The sequence below is a fragment of the Parasteatoda tepidariorum genome, chromosome 2, assembly GCF_982258835.1.
Source record: "Parasteatoda tepidariorum strain Cologne lab strain chromosome 2, Ptep-v5.0, whole genome shotgun sequence".
In the NCBI taxonomy this organism is placed as follows: Eukaryota; Metazoa; Arthropoda; class Arachnida; order Araneae; family Theridiidae; genus Parasteatoda; species Parasteatoda tepidariorum.
This window is the reverse complement of record NC_141756.1, coordinates 41,270,671-41,297,917: the sequence shown is the minus strand read 5'-3', so window position 1 is coordinate 41,297,917 and position 27,247 is coordinate 41,270,671. Positions and strand designations below refer to the sequence as shown.

At 29.0% G+C, this 27,247-nt stretch overlaps 2 protein-coding genes across 3 annotated transcripts in view; one reads left to right on the top strand and one right to left on the bottom strand.

Annotated features, from left to right (window-relative positions):
- The window catches only part of LOC107436192 (uncharacterized), a 124,142-nt gene that overhangs the window by 72,380 nt on the left and 24,515 nt on the right, over window positions 1-27,247 (bottom strand). The window lies entirely within an intron of this gene.
- On the top strand, window positions 16,373-17,815 carry LOC122273976 (general transcription factor II-I repeat domain-containing protein 2-like). The gene has a single exon (XM_087156548.1). The coding sequence runs from the start codon at window positions 16,373-16,375 to the stop codon at window positions 17,813-17,815; it is 1,443 nt and encodes a 480-aa protein (XP_087012674.1).

Sequence of the window (27,247 nt, the reverse complement as noted above, 5' to 3'; positions counted from 1 at the left end):
AATTTACAATTGATGCGTAACAGGGAGTGATTGATCTACACTGTAACTGTATTTTGTTAAGTAAATTATGTTATTCAAATAAAATGAATTAGTTATGGGATCAAAATAAATAAAACTCCTTTTTTAATTAGAAATAATCAAAAAATCTATATAAAAAATGTATGAAATGAAAATATAAGTTAGCAGAAATATTTTAATAAATTGAGATTTTATTTCAAGGTAAAAATATTACGCAAGGTTTTAGATATTATTCTCAAGAAAAATTGATTTAAGTCGTGCTACTCACTGCATATTTTCAATTTTAATTTGTTTTTTCCAATCCCTACTGTTAATTACACATATTTTAACTTTTTTATATAAATTAAAAACAATTTTGCCTTATGTCAATTTATTTTGGAAGTTTTTCGGAAACTTAATCATGTACTATGGCAGAAAAAAAGCATAGTTCTTCGATTTTTAAAATGTTAGTTAAAAAGGACAGCTATAAAAACAAATGTTTTTTAATTCCTGTTCACGTTTTCTTAATAATTATATTTTTTTGCAATTCGTTCGTTTTTAATCAATTCTAAAGGAGAAATATATAATTTAAAAAAAAAAAACATTTAAATAAGAAATAATGAACTGCTTAAAGCAAAGAAAAGCATTCTAACACTAAAGCATGCAAAAAGGTGTTGCATTTCTTTTGAAGTTTGAACGGATTGTAACACTTTTTAACTAGATGTGAGTAATACCCGAAGCGGTAATAAGCTTAAATACTATTACACCATGGATGTATCACTTTTTTTACTATTTTTCAATGCATTTATAACATTTTCTTTCATATCTTCGTTATTTGTTTCATTTTTATTCCATAAAGTATTTGCGTGTTTTTTCTCTAAGAAATGACGAATGTTAATAAAGACAAAATATGCGAATTTTTTTTAGTATCTAAAGGGAATTGCAATTTGATTTTAAAAAATCTCATTAGGTTTTTTTTGTTCTGGAATTTTTCTTGCGTTAAATATAAGGCTTCCTTATGGATTTGACATGCACCATTAATTTTCTTAAACGAATAGAAGAATGAATAAGGATGGATAATTGTTATTGCCTATAATTAAATGTATTTTGATACATTATAAAACCTTCTTAGAAGAATTTAATCATAAAGTAGTAAAAAAAATATAATGAAAAGAAAATTCATGAAGTACCAATCATGTGACAATAACGCTAAATTAGAATTTGCGAAGTGTCTACTTTTCAAACTAATTTTTTTCCTTTAGAGTTCATGGAGAACTTTATTAAGAGTAAGACAAAACAAAACTTTGAAAAAGTGTTATGATGGTGCCACAGAGCATCACCCTTAATATTCACTCATGGCTTAAAATGAAACCGATATCAATATTAAGATGCCTTCATCATTTACGCAAAGATAAAAAATAAAATATCAATTTATGTTGCAGTTGTCTCAGACGTTGTTTTGAACTTTAATAATTGTGATATTAAATAGAGTGTAATGCCCCTCCCAAAACTCTTCCAAAACTCCTCTGTTCCTTCTTTTATGTTCCTCCCCAAACTAAAGATAAATGTTCCAAAAACAGCACTTTGGTTCCTATATATTCCAAAAAATATTCTATTGATTTTACTTTGAAAATCTTATTATCCATAAAACCTATTGACAATATTTCAAGCAAAAGAATTTTAAGTTTTGTTTTAAAGGTTTCACTTTAATTTCAATAGTGGCCTTTTTCAAAAAATTTTTGAACTTGTGTCGTAAAAGAATGTTTATTATGTGGTATAGGGATCATTGTAGCGTCATTTTACATACGCTAGAAGCAATACATACGCTTTGTTGGAAATACGCTTCTATAACAATCCATACTCTAGTAAAAGGTAGATGGATTTCAATAGCAGAGTAAAATTTAGTGTCGCTTATAAAGTTTAGTCTTTATCACTCCTTATTGTATAATTGGATAATTTTCTCTAACAAATTGGGAGCAACAAGGTCTGCTTCACGTTGAAGGATAGAAGGTTTAGAAAGGGAAAATAAAACTAATTCTTATGAAACCTTTTAAATCAAGTATTTTAATTGATGTTGCAACTTCTCGAGGTTTAATAAAAATGTTTCAAGCACATATAAAAACGTTAGAAGTGATATATTAAGAAAGTGATACATTCGTTCTATTTCTGCGATCATTTGTTCTAAGCTGTAATCATACATACTCATGATTTTTAAATACTGCCCAGTTAATTCATGCGCTTTATCAACCACTTCTTTATTCTAAAAGTTTATTAATTAGCTTCTTGAAAAATAACGATGCAACAGTCAAAATTTTAATTATTGAAATAATTATTATGCTTTAGAATTTTTATTATCATTATTATGCATCACGTGATTAAATGTTTGTTTTTAAATAATTTATAAACGTTTCAAAACTTTCACATGGAGTATAAGCAAGATAAAAGAGGGAAAAAAGTAAAAAGCTAAGAAATAAATAAAATAATTTGCAATTTTTAACTAATTCAATAGAAAGTTCTATCCAAAATATTTCTATTATGATGCAAACATTTAAAGTACTTACGTATTCTTATGAAAATAATTCATCGTGTGGTAAACGATCACATCTTTTAATTAAATATTTTTTGATTTTGCTTTGTTTATCTATGTTTTTGACCATATTGCTTAACTTGTTCCTTCGTGAAAACTTCACAATGTTTTTTTAATAATAAAAGATAAAAATGAAATCCTCCTGCATTAAAAAAATTGTTTAATTGTAAAAAAATGCAGGTCTTTTTTATGAAAAAGTTATTGAAAGGGAGGGAAAAATTAGCATAATCATTTATCATTTAGTTCAAAACTATACTAGTGAGAAATCTAACTTTTTAGTATTGTTTGCAGTGCGATATGTAATGTTTCATCATCATAGTATATTTTGCATAACTGTTTATAATCTTGTTAAAATAGGAGCTAACAAATAGTTACAGATTCTTTCGGTAAGAATAATTGTATCTATGACGAATTTAATAAAAGATAACAAAACGAATCTTTAAATTTAAATTACGAAGAACTTTTAAACTGCGTGCTAATTAAAAAAATCCAGCTTGGTTCATTTACTAGTATGTGTTAATTCCAAGCAATTTTGTGATGGCCCTTCTTCATGTTTCTACTTTTTCATATTTCTACTTCTTTTATTAGCCCAGTCCACAATTTTAGTCTTTTTATCCATTAAAGATGAATGATTCAGTAAATATATTCATATATTTGAAAATTATAAAAAAATGTCTTCCCAGTTTCATACCTCGTTCATAAATAAATGATAAATATTTTTACGAATTTAAATATTTAAACTTTTTGTCCTACCACAAGTATCTCATAGCGGAGGATAAAAGATTGAAGATTTTTATCATTGTTTTATGCATTGTATATATTGGCGAAATACTTGAGAGTTTGAGTAAAGAAAATTTTCTTTGTTGCGTTCTGAACTATATCACAAACTAACTATTTCTTGTATATTTTTGTTACAGTATTTTTTAGAAGTAGAAAATTCTGAATCATATTGATATACTTCAGTTACACTTACACTGAATGGTTATGATGCAGATGCTAATTATGGTTACAGCTAGAGAAGTTATAAAAAAATATACACTAATATTCATGTTCTTCAGTAATGTGGAAAACCTATAAAATGTACAGCTTTTAGTAAATCAGAATAAATGATTTATATTTGACAATTACTTAGTAAAAATATTATATTCTAATTGAAAGTAGGCATATCAACCGTTAACTATTTTTTTAATTTATAAGTTTGCCAAATTTGGCGATAAAAAGCGTTATTTGGTAAAACCATTAGAAAACTATTAAACTGACATTTTTTTTTTAAATTTATTTAAACGATTTAAAACTCCTCATGCACCACAAAGTATAGCATGAGGCTTACAGTTGTAAGTAGAAAACAAAAATAAGAAAAATTTACAAATTTACATTAAAAACAAAATTCCGCAAGGCCGCAAGACTTTCAATACTTTTGACCAGTTCTGACAAGACAGGTGGCCAACAAATAGAAAGACTTCTCAAATCAGTCTTTAAATTCATTCGGGCACTCGCATACAGACTACAATGAAGAAGAATATGTTCAGCATCTTCATCAGCATCACCGCAAGCACAAATTCCACTGGTCTGCAGATGGAAACGAAATAATATCTCTTAAAATTTCCATGGTTTGTTAAAATTTGGGTCAATTTAAAATCAGTTGCAAAGAATTTACATTGCAAACGGTGAAAAATGGATGGTCTATTGGTCTGCTCTTTCATTGCCCAAAATACCGCTATGGCCACGAACGTAAGAAAAATGAATAGTTACGTTTTCAAGAGCTGTCAAAATCGAGTGAATTTCCACCACAACTGACATTTGTAATGCTTTTTACCACAAGTGTAGTGTTTAGTTAAAAATTGAAACGAGAAAGCCATTTGGGCTTGGGTTTCATAAATGAATAGTTATTATTTATATATATATATATATATATATATATATATATATATATATATATATATATATATATATATATATATATATATATATATATATATATATATATATATATATATATATATATATATATATATATATATATATATATATATATATATATATATATATATATATAAACAAATTAGGTGCAATAGGCTGCTTTAAAGTTGTTTTTTCTTTGATCACTGTACTATTTAAATAAAAGTCTTTTTTTCTTCATATATATGATTTATCAAGCTAAAAAATAGGTATTTTGACAATTAAAAAAAAAGTTCATTAAATTAATTTACCTAAAAACTTATTAAAGAGTTTAATAATTTATACAAATGTCTGACGCCAAACATAGTTATTTGAAAGCGTAATGAAGGAATCATTTTACAAATGTTCAATTTTTTCATACTTAAAATTACAACAGAACCGCTTAATTGATTTGATGTCACAAACACACTACACATTAAATTTTCGTGTATCTGAGTATTAAGAATGGTGGTAACAATTTAAAAACCGCAGTGGTGTTGCACTAAGTGTTCCACTGCACTAAAATCAAAAATATATTTCAAGATCTGTGAAACACCTAAAATTTCCTTTTACACAACTGGGTGTAAATTAGCTGTCCCCATGTTTGTTTTTTAATAACACAAAAAATTATAATTATAATAGAATATTCTTTACATGCGAATCAGTAAAGTTACCTTTGTGATATATTTAAGATGCGTATACACAATATTTTTTAAAACAAAATTAGTTTGTTAATCAAACATAAACACAGCATAGGTAGAATATTTCTATGAATTCCGATAAAACCAAAGTGAATATAAGTTAAATATTAAGAAATTATTTTATACAATTTACAGATTTATGTAAATCTCATGAGAGCATAAATATTTCTATTATGCAAGTATTTTATATGAGTAGTTTGACAAATCATTCCGATAAGAAGATAGAAACTAATTACCATAATCAATATCTTTTTATCAATCAGTAAAAAAGATTTAATATATATGCCATGACCAGTTTGACAATTCTATCTGACAAAGGGAACTCACAAATCATCGGTACATTTTACGTAGACAAATCGCCATCTTGGTCGCCATATTGTCACTGTCTTAAATACGCACAATTACTAAAAAATGCCTCACAAGAATTTAGTAAAATAGTTTAAATACGCAAATTTGCAGAGCTTCGAAAAATACGCTCCTCTTAAGAATAAACAGCAAATTGGTATAAGCTTTATCAATTTTAGTGTTTCGGTTTAACTACGCCAACTAAGTGTGTAACAACACTTTATTCGATATTAACTTGAAATAAAGTAAACATTCACACAATTTTTAGAGCTTTTCAACAAAAAATTGGGATAGGTATAACACCACAATTTTTCCAGGGAAGTACATTTTGATCCATGGATAAAATAATTAACATTTGTGATATAGTAACAAGTTAGTAAAAATAAATCTTTAAAAAATTGAAAGAATTATTATTATTTATTTTCTTATTCATTTTTTAAAAAAAAAATTTAAGCCTACAAATAAATAAAGTTGACCGTGCTTTGTTGTATGCTTTACACTTAAGCTGAAAAGCTAATATGATTTTAGAATTTCTCTTTTTATAAAAGGGATTTCTTAGGAAAAGAGATTATAGTTTTATATAAAAAGTATCAACCTTAAAATTGACCAAAATGCTACCTGTTCTGATTCTTTCAAACTTTTTTCGAAGCTTATATGTTTTTATCCATGATACATTTTCATGTGAAGAAGTAACTGTACTAAATGATATGAATAAATGAAAGGATAATAGCGTTTTTATTTGAGAACAATGCAGTTTTAGACTATATTTCTTTATTTTTTTAAGCTTGATATGTGAAAAGCATTCATTTTCTTAGAATAGTTGAGATTAAAGAGCAATTTTTCTGTAAAAACTTATTTACAAAAAGAAAGTTTGAAACTAATTTATAATACAAATGAAGAAATAACATGAATCATTAAAATAAATATTTAATGTAAAAACAATCAACACAGTAATGGTAAGAGACACCTTGATCTGAAAGAATCAGTAAGATTAAATTGGGAATGAATTATACATAAAGTATATGTACTTTTTTACATTTTTTATTCTTGAAATGTTATCTAAACACTGTTTGATAACAGTGAGAAAATCATTTAATTATATGAGATGTTTCGTAAAGACCATCCTTAACATACATTTTTAGAATCAATGTCAAAAACAACAAAAAAGGATAGTTCGTATTTAAGCGAGGAAAAACTAAAAACTCCATTAGAATCTAACGAATCATAATTAATGAAGGCAGGTGTTTCTTAAAATTTAAAGATGTTTCTAATGATCATTGCTTCATTTCCTTTCCAAATAAAGATTTTTGGTGTTTCGTACACTGTCTTTTTAATTTATTTGTCAGATATTGATAATGTTTTCATCTTTTTTCTTCGATTAAATATGAATATGTGATCCCCTACTTGTACCTTTTTGGTCTTCAATTTTGACAAGTAGTACAAAATTATGTATTAAGTGTAGAATTTACAGAACACCTTATATAGTGCATCAAATAGCTTTAAAAATTTCGAGACTTCAAAATCTTAAGGTGCAGTTTTAACAGAAATGCATTATTGTTCCAAAATTTCTTTCGTAAGTTAAAGTTTAACACGGAATACAGTCAATTCGCTATAACTCGAAGTACGATAACTCGAATATTACTATAACTCGATTTTTCTATGAGGTCCCGACGCTTTTATATTCAATTTCATGTTAATTATTTTCGATTAGTCGAATTTTACTCCCTTTAACTCGATTTTTGTTGGATCTTTAAAAGCAAGAAAAAAAACTTAGGAGCTCATATCTTGCCCCTTCCTTTGCAACACACACACAATGTCTTTCACACTCTTCATGGAGAAGCTAAAGTTGTCCCTCTTGAAGTATGTGAACAGTGGTTAAATGAAACGTTACCAAATTTACTTCAAGGATACAGTGAAAATGATGTTTTCAATATTGATGAAATGGGTTTATTTTTTAAATGTCTTCCAAATAAGACTATGATGTTTAAGGATGAAAACTGCTCAGGGGGTAAAATGAGCAAGGAAGTTGGAGGAAATGCGTCTGGGACAGAGAAATTGTTATCGGAAAATACCGAAATCCCCGATGTTTCAAGAATGTAAAAGCGTATCCTTTGGATTACAAGTCTAGCAAAAAGTTTTGGATGACATCAGTTTTATTTGAAGACTATTTAAGAAAATTGGATCGGAAATTCTTCGCTAAAAAAAGAAAAGTGATATTCTTTATGGATAAATGCACAGCGCATACCTAATTTGAAAGCAGTAAACTTGCAGTTTCTCCCGCCAAACACAACAGCAAAGCCAGGGTATCATAAAGTGCTTCAAACAGTCTTATCGTAAATGGCTTGTCAGAAAAATGATCTTAAATATTGTAAGCATTTAGAAGATTTGTAATTAATAAGCATTAGTTAAATAATCCGACAATATTTTGAAAGTCCAAAACCGAAACTAACGGTAAGTCGAACTTCCGATGTGTCGAAGTTTTTCGTCAGTCCTATCAGATTCGATTTATCGCGAATTCACTGTATTTACAAATGTTTCAGTTGGAATTATTTTATAAGTCTGAACTGGATTAGCAATCATTATTGCAAGTTAAAGTTATTTTAAAAAAAGGGAAAATGTTACATTAATAATCTTTTTGTAAGTTCTTTAATTTTTAAACATTTTTAGTTTCTAAATTTTTAATGTTTATATACGTTTAAATAAGTAGTCGAATAAGAAATATTTGGAAAAAAATCATAATCTTAAAAGCATTCTTTAAAATAACTAAAAGATGTGATTAAAAGATTGAATTCTTAGAACTTTAACTCCCAATTTATGGATGCTGATTATCAAAATGTCATAAAAGCGTGCATAAGAAGTAATTAATTTGTATCCAAAAACAAAATAAAATAAAAACAAGATTAAATAAATTGCAATTCAAAATCAAAATCTTCATTTTTTAGTTTAATATCAGCAGCATTTTTAAAGAATTACTCTTTTCGGTGTAGTCATTGAATACAATTTTGAGTAGCTACAGTAATTTTAATTTCTTTGTTGCTTTGTTTATAAAAGTTTTAAGAAATATATTAAAATGTAACATCTATTTTATTGCTTCGACGTTTTAGTTTCCTCTTTTTAAACTTTTTTCAAAGCTTTTAAGCTTTGAAAAAAGAATCATATTAACTTTCAGAAATCAATAATGTGCTTTTTAAGTCTACCGCCACCTTTTCTTTTTATTTCAAAAGCGTCTACACAAAATTCCAAACATGAATGAATAACTACGGAGAATTTAACCCCGAAGTTAGAATACCTGATATCAATATTCAATTAAGCAAGTGATTGGATTTCTTTGTTTCATAATTTGATATCAGTAAGTTTGGCGATCGAATCATTTCTCGACACAATCCATTGAAATAAATGTAGTATGTTTTCGATAATATGAATTCTATAATCAATAAAACAGTCATAAATAATGCGTATCTTGAGAAATTGTAACTTTCTATAAGATTCAACTTCTTTCTTTTAATTTAACTTTATATATGTTTGCGTCTTGTTGTAAATATGGCTCTGAAAATATAATTTTCTTTTTTTAAAAACCTTTAGTTTTCATACTCTGCTGCATTTCTCCTCCTTTCGGTTATATCTTCGAGTGTACTTTTTAATCTGCAGTGTTTATATTCCGTGTTGCATATTTCAAACTGTAGCTTCATACTTTATTGCAATTTTAATCTGCAAAGCATGTACTCTGATACATTTTTCAATTATGAAAGTTTGTATTTAACTACATTTTCTGATATACCTATTAACAAATCGTAATCTTAGAAAATGTCACACAAACAGTTTTTTTATGACTGAAATTGATTTTTAGTATTAATTTAGTTAGTATTTGTTTAGTAATAATTTTTGCTTTAGTTCATAAACCCAGATCATAGCAATCATAGTGGTTTATTCAAAAGGTTGAATATGATTTTATTAAATCGTATATGAAAAACCAATTCTAACTGCACTCATTTGCTCTGTAACAAACTATTTAAACAGTGTTTTTAGTTCAAAGTAAGTGAAAAAAGTGCCAGTACTTTCACCTAATTTGATCCAGCATTTTTAAGTGTACTCAACACCATGGTGTAATACCTACCCGAATTCGGTGGTAAAAAACTTCAAAACTTGCGGTTTATTTTAAGTTAATACCAAATTGAGTATTTATATATACTTTAAGAGTGTAGTTAAACCTAAACTCCAATAAATGAGAAAGCTTATACCAAGATAAGATGCACTAAATTATTTTCGCTTCCTAAAGCAACTAAGTAGCGCATTTTGGATGTTGCCAGCAGTTTGGTTTCTATGAGTAATAGTTGGCGTCAGTTAGTTGTTTCCTTCCACGTTGCTGTACAATATCTACTGAAACAAGAGTTCGACGATAAAATAGTTAAAGTTAAAATACATATGTTTTCACCGTTAAAATATGTATGTTTTTATTGGTGTAACCAGCATAACTTATATTTAATTATCAAACATCGGTAAACTGTATTATATATAATATTTAATATCCCTATGCTTATTTTTTGTTAAGCCTTGTACGAATTCATATAAATATTCTCGCTGTGCTGCGTGTATGAATGAGTAACAAACTTATTTTATTTTAAGAAATATTGTATGTATCCTTAATTTATTTTATATATTATCTTTAATTTATGATTCTTAAATTATATTGTATCGCAAAAATAAATTTGCTGATTCTAATGTGTATCATATTTTACTGAAATTTTGAATTTTAGCGTTACTCAATAACAAAAATAGTAGCGACTATTTCCCTCCATGTAATGTAAGAGAAAAATCTACATGTTTCACTTCACCAGGATTCCAGCTGTAGCTGAACACCTCTTTGGTCAGAAGTAATTTCCACAATTTTTTTGACACGAAAATTTTTATGGTGAAGAAGTTCTGAACGCAGTTGCTAAATCTTTCCAATAAATGACAACGTCTGTAAATACAAGTGCGTTTAGGCACTTTCTATCAATAACAATTCTTCTTATTTATTATTTCAATCAGCCATTATTTTTAAATAAATGCATAAAAAAATAAATTGCATTAGAATTTCTATCTCAAAAGTTCTTTAGAAAATTGGAAAACGCATTTATTCAAGCAAGCTAGTATGTTAAAGAATGCGGATCAATGATTTAGTACCGAAAGTAAGACTTCAATCTTTTTCTAAAGTTCTGGAAAACCTTCCCTTTTAAAGTTTTCAAGAAAAGATGCTTATCATAGTATGACTGACGCTATAATCTTTTCTCTTTGCTGATAGGGAAAAACCACATTGCAGGGGAAATAAATGCATCTATCTTTCAGGTGATTTGTTGCGCGCCAAAGTAAACTTGAATAGTTATAGATGGCGCATCAACAAGAATTTCGTATTTCCCCCGCCTTTTTCGGGATTTTGTAGAGAACGACTTATGCATTTTTCAATAAAATTTTGCCATAAGAAAATCTGTCTAATGCATTCTGATTAAATCGACATATTTGTACTACTCTGGTTTTGTAATAAATCGCATTAAGTACATATTGTAGTAGGAATGAATCTTTGAATAAATTTTTATTAAGTACGTTCTTAAGTATTTTTACAGCTAGAGAGTATTTTTCATGAAAAATACTTAATGTATAAATATAGTTTGAAAAACTAACCGATTTTATTTTATTTTTCGGTTTTTAATAAAATTTATTTCAGAAATTCGATATTAGTTTTGCTTTGCACAGATCTTGATGCATGCATATTTGCCAAGTAAGTCTCGGCTTTCCTCTTTTTTGTTTTCCATCGGGTGCCCAAGTAAGTGTGATGTTAGCAGGGCTATCCCATTTAAAACGCAGAATATGCCCAGTCCATCTTCCCTTCAAAAAATTTTTATGAATGGATGATAATTGTGCCTAAATCTTTATTTTAATAGTGCTAGAGCAGAAATTTTTTAAAATAATTCTTATTTTGTATCTCAGATTTCTGAAGGTTTCAACATACAGCACCATACAAAAAAATTTAGTGAACAACAGCTTCAAAATTTCTAAAAGCTTCTGAAACAGGTTCTAAATTTTATGATTCCTTGGTTTACATCCTTTTCGCAGACTCCTAGTTTACTATTGTTTAAAAAAAGAATCAATTACATGAAAGAATAAATTTCTTCAACTTCCTCAAAATTTATTTAAATATTAGGTTTCGCATTTATTCTGAAGGTTTTTGTTTTAATCTTATTAATTTGTAGACTGATTTAATTTGCAACAGAACTGGTTCAATAGTATGTATATATATATATATATATATATATATATATATATATATATATATATATATATATATATATATATATATATATATATATATATATATATATATATATATATATATATATATATATATATATATAAAACTATGCATTACTTATCAATATTATTTGTATGAAAATACTTACGCCTTGCGCTACTATTCTTTCTTCTGATCCTCCGATACTTCTGATTAATGCTCAAATACTTAAGCAATTTACTCAAAAACTCATAGAAAAACTGCTTAAAACTTACAAAATTCCTTATAAAAAAAGTTTTTGTTAGATATCTGAGAACCATTTCCCTTAATACCAAATAAAAAAGAAAAGAAAATTATTAAAATGCTCCATATTAGAAGAATTTAGAAAACTATGAGAAGAACTGTATTATAATTTTAAGCGACAGAAATATTTCAAACATAATATATATAAACTTTTTTCAATGACCAATAAGTTAAAAAGGAAGAATTAAACATGATTTTAATTTACATTATTCACATAGAATTTTCATCGTAGGAAGACGTATTATATATTACTAGGAGGCTTCGCCCCCTGCTCGCTGGCGCTCACCAACCCCCGGAACTGCTTTCTCAGTTCATTTCGGATTGCTTCGCAATCCAATGCTCGCTTTGCTCGCTCAATGGATACGTTCTTAACGTCTAGTTTCTGTATACTTTTTTGAATACTGAAGTTTCGAAAACTTTTCACTGTAGAAAATTCTAAACCTGTACATTTCAATATTAATTTGAAATTGCAAACAGATCACATATTTTTCTTAATTACACTATTCTAACTTTCAATTGGTGAGAAAAGTAACTGCTGTAAGTTTTGTTTTAAAGTCTTTCCCACCAGAGGGTTAAAGTCATATGTTGTAAAACAATATGAAATAGTAGTCTGCCACTGAACGCCGGATGTAAAGCATCGGCTTTGATGAAGATAATTTTGTATTTTTAATTCTCTGAAGGGCGCCACCTTAATAATATGGAATTTAGTAAAATAAATGTATATATTTTTGATTGTTGATGAAGTCCAACATTTTGTGTTTTCATAAGTGCTCAGAAGCAGAGAAACTATAAGTTTTTTATTTTATCACAAAAAAATATAATGTATAAAAAACAAAGAAAATAGTAAGAAAATGAGTATAGTCATAGAAAAAGTTAAAATTATAATATAGTATTTGTCAGTTAAAATAACACTTTTTGTTTAAGTCATTGCTAACAATTCAAATTTCTCCGAGGCAATTCTAAAGTATAAATTAAGGTAGTAAAGTTGAAACACAAAATTTTTAGTTTTGATGTCAACAATAGAATTCAGTTTTTCACAAAAACGATTGTTTCCATTGTTAAATTCAATGTCAACAATTCAAATTTTTCTGAGGCAACTCTTAACCTCTAAATATTATTTTTTTATGTACACATTTCTAAATGTCAGTATTCAACCACAAAACAACTTAAAATCCTCAAATTTAGCATGAAGTTGTAAAATGTAATGAAAGAGGGTCATAGCAATAATGAAAGTAGAAGTAAAGTTAGTACTGTAAAATTAAAACAATATTTTTAATCAATGAGCCAAGTTCTTCAAGAAGCAGTTGTAGAAGTAGGTTGTTTATTTAAAACTTTTTATAGAATTTCTTTAAGAGCACAATTGTTAATTTGGACATTTGGCGATACAACACTTTTAGAATTGAAGGATTTGTTACGTCAAGCGCTCAGGTATCATAATTTTGATCTAGTTGCGCTTCGATGTCATTTTGATTTATGTTGCTAAGTTAACTTACAAAAAATTCGATGGCTGGCAACAGCATTTTTATTTTTTAAGTTGTTTATTTTTATTTCTTTTAGAATTCGTTATTTTTTTAGCGAAATGTTTTTTAACCTAACAGAATTCTTTGCCGACTGTTTTCTCTATGAATGAAGAAAATAAAGTAAATATTTAACTGTTGTGAAAAGAATCTTATTTAGTTGTAAAGTACTTCAGTCAAAATATGGGAGCCACGTAAGAGAATTATATATATTAGATCAGAAACACATCATTAAAAGGCAGAATGCTTTGTTTTCAAAACAAAGCAAAAGTTGCCACCGGCGGAAAAGAAATACAACCAAAATTTGGGAGCCACGTAAGAGAATTATATATAATAGATATTTAATATTTATTCATTTTAATTCTCCTTTTAATTCAGCATAATATAGATACTTGCTACAGTATTGTGTAATTTTGATTTAGTAATTTTTTAACTGCATTTTTAAATTTGAAATAACGCAAGAATAATTAATTAATATTTAAAATGCTTGCCATTTCATGTAAATATTTTCTGGCACTTTTTCGATAGGAAAACAGACATAAGCCAAAATATATTTCAGCATCAGACATACAATATGTCTCAAACTTTAATATTTAAAATAACATTTTAATTTTGATGAAGTAGCTTTAAAGAAGACTTTTGCATATAAAAATCTTCATAAAAGCTCTGCTTAATTACATAAAAGTCAGTCACTGTAAATTGATAAATCAATGACTTTAAAGTAACCTTGAAGGGTAGTCCTTTTCAAATAATTTAAAATGCGGCTTCATGATTTATTGAACATTTATTGAAATTACTTCGTGCAGCAAACAGTTTCCAGTGCCAGTCACACTTTTAAAATTAGCATGGTGAGGGATTACAAAAATGAATCAATACTCATTGGACAGAAAGACTTATTTGAAAATTTTGACACTGAAGTGTCTCCGGAGTAAAATGTCATTGATTATAGATAAAGAAGTAGGTAATTCTGAGCCTGTGGTAAACTGCGCATGTAGACCCTGAAACGATTTCGTTTTAACTTAAAGGAATGGCTTAATATATTTAAATAACATCAAGCTGTAACAGATGAATCAGGTTGATTAAAAGGAATTGACAAGAAATAAAATTCGTCTCTGTAAAGCTTAAAGTCGACATCTCAAGTATTCTCAGTGTATTGTATTTTTCTGTTTCTTTCCCATTCCAATAAATAATCATAATTATTAAAAAATGCACTAGTGAAAAAATTAAAGGGAGGACCGTTTTTTAAATGACCAAAATAAGTAACCTTTTTACTTTACTTTACAGCCAGACACATTCCTGAATTAAAAATTGCCATCCCCTTTCCAGTTTGTTTGAATGTGCTGAAGAGAACGTGAAAGTTTAAAACTAAAAACCAAAGTAAGGGCAAATTATGTGAATAACTGATTCAAATTGAAAAATGAAATCACATTGAATTAATGCTAGTTTATAAAAAAAAACATATACAAAATTACACGATGCGTAATATTACTAAAATAAAACAATTGATAATTGCAATAACATAAAAAGAGTTTGAAGCTCTTTTTTGAAAAACACAAATCCATTAATACGCAAATAAGGTATCAGATGATAGCTAAGCTCTTTCCGGACACCTTTGCCACGAAATGTCTTGTGGCGTTGAAAAGCAGTGGAGCCTTGTGTAGCGGTACCTCATTTGCTCGTCGAAGCTAGAATCATAAAGACGTTTTGAAACATCATAGCTTAGCCCAATCCTTGTTTTTTTAATTTCTTTGTAAAACTACGCTAGCATGACCAGTAGTCATTGTCTAGACCAGGGGTCTCCAAACTTTCCAGCCTTAGGGCCATACTGATTACTCCAGTAAGTTCCGAGGGCCAAAACCATATTATCATTGTTGCCGGTGGTAAAAAGTGAAATAGTCCACTGATGAAAAAAAAGTCCGAAAAAGTACGCAACGTTTAAAAAAGGCTGCAAATCGGACTAAAGTCCGCAAAACGGCAACATTGCATGTTATTAATTTTCCTGTCATTATCTGTAATTTCTAGATTAGTCGTAGAGTACGAGCCATGAGGAGTAACGTGACACGACATCTGGTGGACACAAGCGGAAATAGGTAGTACCTTCTATCGCTAACAGATGGCGCTAATAGCACGTACAGAATAATCTCGTTGGTTCGAGAAAGTTCTGGTGTCTTCCACTCACTTCTAGATGGCAGTAATTGGAATATATAAGAAGGCTAGTGGCGCAACCACAAGTCAGTTCCTATGACACTGTTGTGAAATAAAATAGTGCGTACCTCCTTAAAACGTGTTTATGCGTGTTTAAGTTTAAGACATCTTTGTAACAGTATTTTGATTTGAATTGTTGCTTTTGTGTGTGATTTAGTAGTATGGAAAAGAAGCGAAAAATTGATAGTGAATGCAGAAAATTCAAAGATCAGTGGAACATTTAGCATTTCGTAATTGAGTCCAGTAACAAGGCGCTATGTTTGATTTACAATGAAAGCATAGCCGTTCTCAAAGAATATAACATTAAACGTCATTATGAAACAAAACATTTTCAAAATTACTCAAAATATACAGGAAGTTTGCGGACAGAAAAATTGGAAGCTATGAAGCGCGGATTGAAATCGCAGCAATCTTCATTTACAAAACTCAAAACTGAACAAGAGGCTGCAACTCGTGCAGCTTTCGTGTGGCTCTTGAAATTGCAAAACGTGGAAAACCATTTACCGAAGGAGAAATGATCAAAGAATGCATAATTGCAGTAGCCGAAGAAATGTGCCCTGAAAAGGTAAATTTATTAAAAACTCTCAGTATCTCAGCAAACACTGTGGCTCGAAGGGTAGAAAACATCGCTGAAAATATATCCTCTCAACTGTTCGACAAAAATGGACATGTTGAGGGGTTTTCTTTGGCCTTGGATGAGTCAACGGATGTGTCAGATACTGCTCAGGTGTTGATTTATATTCGAGGAGTAGATAAAAGCTATGAAGTGCATGAAGAACTTCTTTATATGTATAGTATTCATGGCACAACTACTGGTACAGATATTTTTAAAGGAGTTGAAATGGCCATTAATCAAAAGAACCTTCGATGTAAAAACTTGAAATGTATTACAACTGATGGAGGCAAAAACATGAGTGGGAAAGATAAAGGAGTGGTCGCTCTTGTGTCAAAGGCTGTGGAAAATGACGGTGGTTCAAAACCATTAGTCTTACATTGTATCATTCATCAACAGTCTTTGTGCGGAAAATGTTTGGATATGTCTGAAGTTCTGAAACCAGTCATATCAACTGTTATTTTTATCAGATCTTTTGGGCTGAATCACCGACAATTCCGACAATTTATTGCAGAGATTGGAGAAAATGACTTACCTTATCATACTGTCGTACGTTGGCTTAGTTGTGGGAAAGTCCTTCAGCGCTTTTTTGAACTTCGAGCAGTGATCGAAATTTTTTTGAATGAAAAGCATCGCCCTCTTACTAAATTTCGAAACAACGCATGGCTGTGGAAGTTAGCATTCTATGTTGATTTGACAAAACATGTGAACGAACTGAATTTGAGATTGCAAGGAGAAAACCAGCATCTTCCTGATTTATACACTAATATCAAATCATTCCGGAAGAAATTGATACTGTTTCAATCACAACTACGAAGTAAATGTTTTTCACATTTTAAAACATGTGAAATATTCAGCCACACCACTGAGACTGAGTTTCCTATCGATTTTGCAATCGAAACTTTGAGTGCTTTGAAAATAAATTTTGATACTCGTTTCTCGGACTTTGATGCCATTGCGAATCAAATTAAGATTTTTCAGAATCCTTTTGATACTGACATTGAAACCTTAGCCCCGGAACTTCAAATGGAAATGATTGATCTACAGTGCAGTGATATAATTAAGAACAAATATCAAAACTCATCTTTGTTGGAATTTTATAAGAGTCTTCCACTGACACAATTTGATAATTTGCATAAATTTGCTCGTGGACTGTTTTCTGTTTTTGATACTACTTATTTGTGTGAGAAGACCTTCTCCAAAATGAAGTACACAAAAAATGTTTACAGATCTAAGTTAACTGATGAGCATCTTAAATCTCTTTTAATAATTGGTACAAGTAAAATTAGTCCACAACTACAAACTATTGTTCGTGGAAAATCTCAATTACATAAATCTCATTAGTATTTCATATGTCATTATGCTTGTTATAAGTTATGTTTTTATTTAAAATGTATGAAATGTTAGTTGGATTCATTTCAATAATTTGTTAGTTATTATATACTGAAGTTAAATTTTCTGCATATTATACATGTCTTTACTCATTACAATTCTGTGTTTCTTTATCCAACTTATCACAAAAACAATAACAATAAGCCTACAACAATGTTATGAGTAGTTAGCCCATGACCATATCAATGTAGATGTCATATTAATAATTATTCAACATAAAATTAAAACACTTCAGTAAACTAAATTTAATTTGCTATAAAAAATATGTTCTCTAAAAGGAGTTTTCAAGTGTGCTAGCTCTCCACGGGCCGGACAAAATCTGTCCGCGGGCCGGATGTGGCCCTCGGGCCGTTGTTTGGAGACCCCTGTTCTAGACCATGCCAGGAAATAACGGATAATTTGAAGATTGGAGTCGTGCCAATCATTGGCTACCTGTTATTAGGGTCCTCGGGGTTTCAAAAAATCTGATGTCTACACTATGGAAACAGTTTTCAGAGACAGGATTGTCTGCTGACCTGTACAAAGCCACAAAAGAGCTACAATGCCGGCTCAAGACAGTTATTTGAGACTTCAATTCAAAAGAGATAGGTCCATGATAGCAAGACAACGATACGCAACATGCATAATTCAAGAGTAACATCAATTTCACGGATAACAGTCACCCAGAGATAATGCAAGTGACGCCAGGCACCCTGAAGTCTACATCCCTTTGGCTGTGAACCAGAAGAAGAACCTTCTAGCATGGTGCCGAGAAAACCTGTATTGGACAAAGGATAATTGAGAGCGGGTTTTCTTCAGTGATAAGCCACGATTCAGTCTGGAATGTGACTTGAAACGTGCTCTCACCTGGAGAGAACCTGGGGGTCTATATTGGCCCTGTAACATTGTCGAAAAAGACTAATATAGTCACGGTGGTCTCTTGGTCGGGCCAGACACCTTGGCAGACGGGCATACTTACATTCATATGTTCGATATGGCTACTCTGACTGGTCAGAGGTACAGGGACGAAATTCTTGCTCTCTATCTGAAACTTTTACAGAGAGAATATGGTTCAAAGTTCTTCTTTATGGATAATAATGCCTGTTTACACACAGCTCAGTTGGTAGACGAATACCTCCAATTTGAGGATAATTAGCGTTTGAGGTGACTTGCAATACTCCCTGACATTAATCCTATCGAACACGTATGAGATGCCATTTGACGCTCGATTACAGCTTGAAAACTAGCTGCAACGATAAGTTTAAGGTTGCCTTGGTGCAAGAGTGGATCCGGTTGGCACAGTAATTGATAAAGATTCCAGTAAACAGTATAAAACGTCGATGCGAGAGTTTTTTAACTGTTAAATGGGAGCATGCACACTATTGGACATGTTTTTCTCCGATTGAGAAGAAGTCGGTCAGCTACTGTGCTGGAAAAATTATCAGTTTTCCTATTTAGGATACAGGTAGTGCCAACTACCATATATTAGTTTTATATCTGATGATATTTTGACCAGGTTTGTTTTTATTTAAGTATTTTTTTGGCTATGTTTTTTTTTGTTATTAAAATATTAATACTTACTATATAATAATTTATTTTCTTTATTTATGTTTAAGGATTTTGAATGCTTTAACATTTTCTATATTATGTAACTGAAGAAGTTTTAAATAAATTATTTAAATGGTCCTATTATCAATACTAATCTGTTTCAATTGAAAACATCGTTTGGTTTATAAATTCAAAATAAGTTGGTGTTAAGAAGCGTCGGTTCAAATATCACATTAGTTTCAACTTTTATTATAAAATTTATATTGTAGAGATGATTATTTTATTAATATTTCTTTATTTTTTGTGCAAATCACATAAAATGAATCACTTGAGAAGGATCGAAAGATTAAATTAAGGCAGGATTTTCAAATATATTTTTATTAAAATTCATCAATTATTTTACATAATCTTAAAAAAATGAATCTGTAAAATAAAATTGATTTTAAAGCTTATATTCAGGCTTTGTAATGATTTATTTAAATATTTTAATGTATATTTTGATTTTCTTACTGAATAATTCATGTTAAAGAAATTTTTTCTCTTCTCAGTCAAATTTTAAAACCTGTTCTTTATATATTAAATTTTTACTTCCCTCAGAACTGGTCTGTTAGTTTGAAAAGAATTTGAATTTTGCCATCCAGAATGATTCAGATAACATGGATTATGAATTAAAAGATCATCAAATTAGCAGAAATTCTTTTCTCTACTTAAAAAGCAATAAAGAGGAAAACGCACGCAAAAAAGACATTAAGTATCTTCAGCTTAAATAGAATTTATAGTTTTGGTTCGGAGACCAGTGTAGAAAACAATTTAATTTCAATTTAATTAGTCATTTTCTTATAATAATACACACTTGAGCATTAGATATAATTAAATTCTGTAAATAGAGAAGTAAGCATTTAATTTATGAATATTTTAATTTGAAATTAAATGGTTAAACTGTTTTGAAGGATCGCGCATCGCGTGTCTCAAAAGAAGGAGAGTCTCAATGGTTTGTGGATTTTCATTTTATTCTCTGAGACAGTTATGACTCAGTAAATAATTTTTCGTGATTACAGGGTGCCACGAAGATACTATTTCTCAAAACTCAAACATTCATATCGATAAAACCACTGAGATCACATATTTACCAAAAACGTAATATATCAAATTTAAAAAAAAATTTGCTTGAGACCCGCAATAGGTCAAATTCTTAATTTTTTAAAGCACACATATAAAAAAAAATTATTTTCTGGTTGAAAAATGTAAAAGAATGTTGTAGTTAAATTACATTTTTCTGGTGTCCTAAGATCTTCATAAAAACCTTAAGTTTCATTGAAAAAGTACGTATATTATCAATTTTTATTTTTTTCTCCAAAAAATGTAACATCATTCAAATGTAACATTTATCCAAAAAATGTAACTTCAGGGACATTTCGAAAAACATAAATATTTTTACCACATAGTGGAAATTTTTCCTTGAAATCCTTGAAATTTATAAACTTGCGTCCTTGAAATTTATAAACTTCGAAAAAAAATTTTGGGCGATGCACCGTAACATGTATATTTTTAGGGCAAATAATATTGAAATATAGAATAACATGAACTGCTCGAAAGGTATCAATTATACATCATAAAAAGAAATACGCATCTCAAGAACACAACATAGATTTTTTATAGCCTCAATTTTTTTAGCCTGTATTCTTAAAGGAAATATATCATAGTGTTTTAAATATTTCTAGATTGTTTTCTCTGCAACATTTCATCCTAATTTTAAAAAGTATAACAGTCTTTTTAAAACCTGCTAATAGATTGGAAGGATATATTTATGATAAGTAAGGAAAACTTCATGAATTTGTTTCATCTAGTTTGACAAAGCAATGTAACTCGAGAATTTATAATCCAGGGGGAAGAGAATAGTTCAATAACGATAAGATTTCCATTCTTTAATTTTAAACTGAAGGAAACAAATCTAATAGAAATTCCTTATGTATTTCTGCTTAGTCTTTATAATATAATCTTTATGCATAATTCTAGCTCAAAAATCAATTTAATACTTTATAAATAGGTTGCAGCAAGGCTTTGCAACATTATGACACATAATAGAATCTGAAATATTTCTTTAAGAATGAAAACCGTCAAAAACATGAAAGGGAATTGCAGAAACGCTGACAATTTTGCATTTCAGGAATAAATAAAAATAATTCCTAAATCTTTTATTAGAGTTTTATATGTTATTAATTTTACAAAACCAGCGCATTAAATACGTCACTTTCATCATCTGTACTATAAGGGATATAATGCGCTTAGTTGTTTAACATTATATATTGCGGGGAAGGGTGCTATCAATGAACCACGACTTAATATTGTTAATTTTGCTGTCAAGTTTCTAAATTTTATAGCTTTGCGCATATTAATGTAATTATTACTTTCCATAAATAGTCTATCTAAACTTAGATGTTATAATTATAAAATGGTGAGAAACATTGGACAAATAAAATTGAAAGTTATTTATACAATGAAGGAATATTTCATAGTTACAACTTGAAAAATATTAATCTCAGTAGGATTCTATGGTTGGGTTATAAACTTTTTTACAGCCAATGTTCATTTTATAACTGGCGTTGAACAGCCGATCCAATTCTGAGTTAATGACTGTTAATGTTCAACTCCGTAGCCTAGTAGTTTTGAAGCCAACCCAAAAGACTAGGTAACTCCTGGTTCAAGCATTGGGACAAACTAGTTTACATGGATGACTTTTTGATGGTACTAACCGACATTCGCTTTACATGGATACGAATACCACGAAAATCTGTTATGCGTATCCCGACGGCAAGGGGATTCTAACTCATTATCCGTCGACCACTGAGAGTATTTAACGTCAGCATTGTGGTTTGTGATAGCTGGGAGCATAATTGGCTTCAACCAGCCACCGCTAAGATTCGAACCTGGGTCACCTCATTAGGCGCAACTATTCTATCCCAGCCTTAGCTTATTTTATAATTTTATTTTATAACCGTGGTTGATCAGCCGACCCAATTTTTTGGGTTTGCAACTAGTAATGTTCAACTCAGCAGCCTTGTAATTTTGAACCCAACCCAGAGGAGAAGGAAACTCCTGGATCGAGTATGGGGAGAAATTTGTCTTCGTGGAGGACTTTTTGATGGAGTTAACCTGCAATTGCGTTACATAGAGAGGAACACCACGAGAACCTCCCACGGTTAGTCTGACGACAAGGGGACTATAACCCATGATCCGTCTACCACTGAGGATATTTCACATCAGCACTGTGGTCGGTGTAAGCCGGATGTGGAATTCTTATCGACCGGGATTCGAACCCGGTTCGTCTCATTGGAAGGCGAAAGCCATCGCGGCTCATTGAGCCTTAGCTTATTGAAAGAATTTTGATGTCAACATGTAACATGCCCATGAATTTAGCTACAACAAAATACACAAATACTATTTACATAGCTAAATAACGCTAGTTTAACTGAGTTTTAAATATTATCTGCAACAAATAAAACATTATTAGCATCTCATAGATAGCTATAATTTGCACTGGAGAAGTACAAAATTAGTCACTTCTTGTACAAGAACTTTGTTTGAAAGTGAATTAAGTCACGATCAAGATGAGAAGTTGAGCTTTATAAACAGTCAAAAGGAAGCTGTAAATAGCCATACCGAAATGGAATTGGTCAAATAAAAAAGCCAGCTTGTTAAAAGGATAAATGTAGAGAATTCCTATACTTTCTATGTTAAAGCCTAATATGACAGTAAAAGTATTTAAAAAATTTTAATATTTTATTTATAGATTTGAAATCAGGGAAAAATTTCAACAATCAACAACTATTATACAATCTCATTTAATATTAATTTAAATTTTGTCGATCAGCGTTATTAGTACTCTGTATCCATAAAATTGAAAGAGATATCTTTTGATTAATCTTCTTGTAAGTTATCATCAAATAGTGGATTTATTGCTTCTAAGATTCAGGGACAGATTTAGTGCAAATTAAGCAAATCCTTTGCAGATTTAGAAATTTAGTGAAAAATGTAAGTTATTATACTAGTTAAATAAAATATAAATTTGAACTGATCTTTAATTGAAATTAAATTATCCAATGCAAAAATTTTTTCTTGTATTTCTCAACTGTTATAGTGTTTAATAAAACTTATTTACATAAATTGAGAAAAGGCATAGTTTAAATTCCTTATCGAATCTGCATTTATTATACATATGATATTCGTTTAATCACATTTATAATCACAAGGCTATTTTACCCACTAAGCAAACGTGGACTTACTAATTAAACTGAATATAAACTAATTAATAATTATTTAGTTTAAATTTATTTAATCTTTTGTGTGATACGATGTTTTTAAATTTATTAAGGTACGAAAGTAATATATAAATAAATTTTATTTCAATTTAAATGTTTATTTGCGTTTCTAGTTTTTGAAATATTTCAAGAGAAATAAATAAATTTTGAATAAAGAAATAACTAAACATCTAAATCTTAATACACACACAAGTTTCAAATGATATAATTATTATTTTTTTTCTTTTTAAGAAAATATATACACATTTTTGCGAGTATATTCTCGAATAAATATTTATTATTACGTTATTTATTATTATTAGTTACTTGCAAAATTCTAAAAGCAATACATTTGGCCTGCATCATAACTTTATTGGAATGTGGTTTTTTTAAACATTAATAATACTAATTGTCCTTTTAAAATCACATATTACAAATATTCTATTAAAAATATTTGTATAAACGTGTATGCAAAATTCGAATATTTATTTTTATTATACATTATTTACAGAATGCAATTTGATAAGTTCTTAAAAATAAAATAGTATGCGTTTTTACGACATAAATAAATGCATTTGTGTTCTTAAAACTCATCTTAACGAATGCAAATAAGATTTTGAAATTTACAATAATTAAATGAGAAAAAAAAATTGTAAAATAATTTATTTTTAAAATCACATATGACACGCGGAAACAAAATTAAGTTTCGTAGATTATTCGAATGTAATTTTGTAGTTTATTCAGTTTTCACAGAATAAAAGTTAAAAGCTATTCCGACAACTTGTTTAGATAGAGTAGAACAGGAAAGGACAACACGTTTTCTGCATCTTTTTTGTGAATAGAATTGTGAAATATATTTATTTACAGATGTTATCAACTAAAGCACTTTCATGAGCATAACTTCGTAAAATTAATATCTTTGATCGTTTAAGGTCAAAATTTATTAATTTAAGTGCTACTCATAATTTCTGTTTAATTTTTTCTGGTGTTAAATAATGGTTTGTGCACTGAGAAAAAAAGTAGGGTCAAAGCTACCCGAACATGGAAAAATTTGCCATGGAAAAATTTGGCTCTACTGATACACCCAATAAGGTGGTAACGTTTGCCGAAGCACTTTGGTAATGAATTTGGTAAAATTAACTGTAAGGCTCGATTTTATAAAATGTGACCAAATTTGGTAAATATGGTGAATTTTGGCAATTTTATCATGTTACTTTAGAGCAGATCATAGAATCCATTTGCGTGGTAAAATGTACTTTTCAGTTTTATGTTTGTTACTTAATATGTGGTAATAGCAACTATAATTTAAAACATCAGAATTTTCGGTAAACTGTAGCCATGTGAACAGAAAAATTACCAAATGAATGGTTTAAATACCGTATAATTTAGTTTTATTAGCTAGAAATATGGTTTGTTTCAACCAGAATTATCATAAGCATACAGTTAGGTAGTTTTACAAGATTTTTTATCTCCTTGTGTGAATGAAAAGCAATATATTTAAGGAATATCTTAATAAAAAGAATGTAAACTTATTTTTATAAAAGTTCTTCACTAAATAAAACTGGACTGTCAGTTATTATATTAAATGCAAATAAAACATGAAACATACAAACTGATTACATTTTAATGCATTTTAACTTTTAAATTCATGTTCTCTCACTTTACTAACACAAAAGAATAATCGATTATATTTAAATTTACTTTAAAAAACAACATCTAAAAAGTTTTATATAAAATCTGTCATTTCTAAATATGTTAAATTGTTTTAAACGTTACTCTAAAGCGATAGAATTAAAATCGCGAGAAATGTTTTTGCAAACATGTATCGTATTCTGCTTTTTCTTACTCGGTACAAAATCTTGATATATTCAAATAATTTATCTGGATTGTAGAAACTTTTCAGAAAAATATCCTTAAAATAATTTGATTATAAACAACTTGGTTTAAAAATTTCGATCAAAGAACAAATAGGGAAAATAAAAGGCTTTGTTTTTCAACACCTGTCTCTCATCAGATCGTATTCTATTACCTTCCTCTATCTTTCTGTAATAACTTTCGGGATTATTTTCCAGAGTAATGACATTTGAATTGAAAAACACATTTAGAAATCTTGGAAAATATTTAATTAAGTCTTAGTATGACATTTATTTCTTGTCTCATTTGGCACTCAACGCACGGTGACACTCTATTAGGAAATCTTGCATTTAATTCACGAATGCACGAAATACTTAACAAACAAATTTTCTGTTATAAATCGATATTTGTTAATTTAAAGAAAAAAAATCTTTAACAAATTTTCTCTATTCAAAGGAAATGAACGTTTGATGATACAACACTTCTTTCACTCACTGTTGATGATTCAGCAACTTTTGAGCTGTATTTCGTTACTTTTGAGAATTATATCGTCACGAAATCACGTTATTTGTGACAAAACGTGAACTCTCCAAAGTATGACGAAAATATTTCTCCAACTCGAAATCCCATCGTCGTGCACCTTCGGAGATAAGATGAGGAAACTGGGAGCAAAACTAGATGATCGAAAATGAAGTGACAAAGTAAGCCGACCGTCTTGTATGTGGTCAAGGAGTTGACCTCGTACCAGGGGGATCCAGGTATGAGGCATTAACGGCTAATCATTGAAGATAATATAGCTCGCAGCATATATAAGAAAACGATTTCGTCAAAAAGGAAGAAAGTTTCATGTTTTCAGTTTTGAGTAACTATTTTTCACAGAGTTTTAGTGCATAAAAAGCAAGGTAAAATCGTCAGGAAAATTAATAAAGTATTAACTATTGGGTTGTTAACTCTCAAATTATTCCTTTTTTCGCGAATTTTTATTTTAAGTCGGATTTCCGCCTTTTTAAAGGAAACAGAGAAACATATTCTACATATAACTGTTTAATTTCGTAACTCTTTAAAGCCTTATTTTTTTAGGAATTTAGTGTAAATTTCATATATTTTAGACATTAAGACAAATCAAGTTTTTAATGAAGAAATGAAAACTTCTTATAAAAAATAGATTTTTCTTTCTTTATTTGCGTAAAGAATTTTAAATTAAGTCCAATTTAAAGTTCTGATAGCTTTTTGTAGCACTTTATGAACATGCATATCAGTTTATTTACTTAATACTGATCCTCTCCTACTGGGGCCATCCTAGGATATTAAACATGTCTATATTAAGCTCAAAAAAATAATTTTTAGTCATTGTGGTTTTCATACTGAAATAAAGTTTCACTTATAATAGTATACATATACTTATAATAGTATATTTATAAATTTTTATTTTTAAATTTTTCTGTCATTTATTTTAAATATTTGCACATTAGAGTTTACAGCATTATTAATAAGTTTGACATGATTAAAATTTGATTAAAAAATTAAAAACTTATTTGATTAAAAAATTAAGAAGAATTTTTTTCCGCAGGCTTTCTGATGAAAATATAACATTCTCACATTCGGAATTCATTTTCATATAATGGTCAAATACATTTTAAGTTAATAAGAGGAATTCTTGATAGACACCAAATACTCTTATTGTCTTCAAACATTTAACCGCAGG

Excerpts from the sequence above, each read along its gene's own strand:
- LOC122273976 (XM_087156548.1), top strand. The coding sequence starts at position 16,373 with ATGATCAAAGAATGCATAATTGCAGTAGCCGAAGAAATGTGCCCTGAA.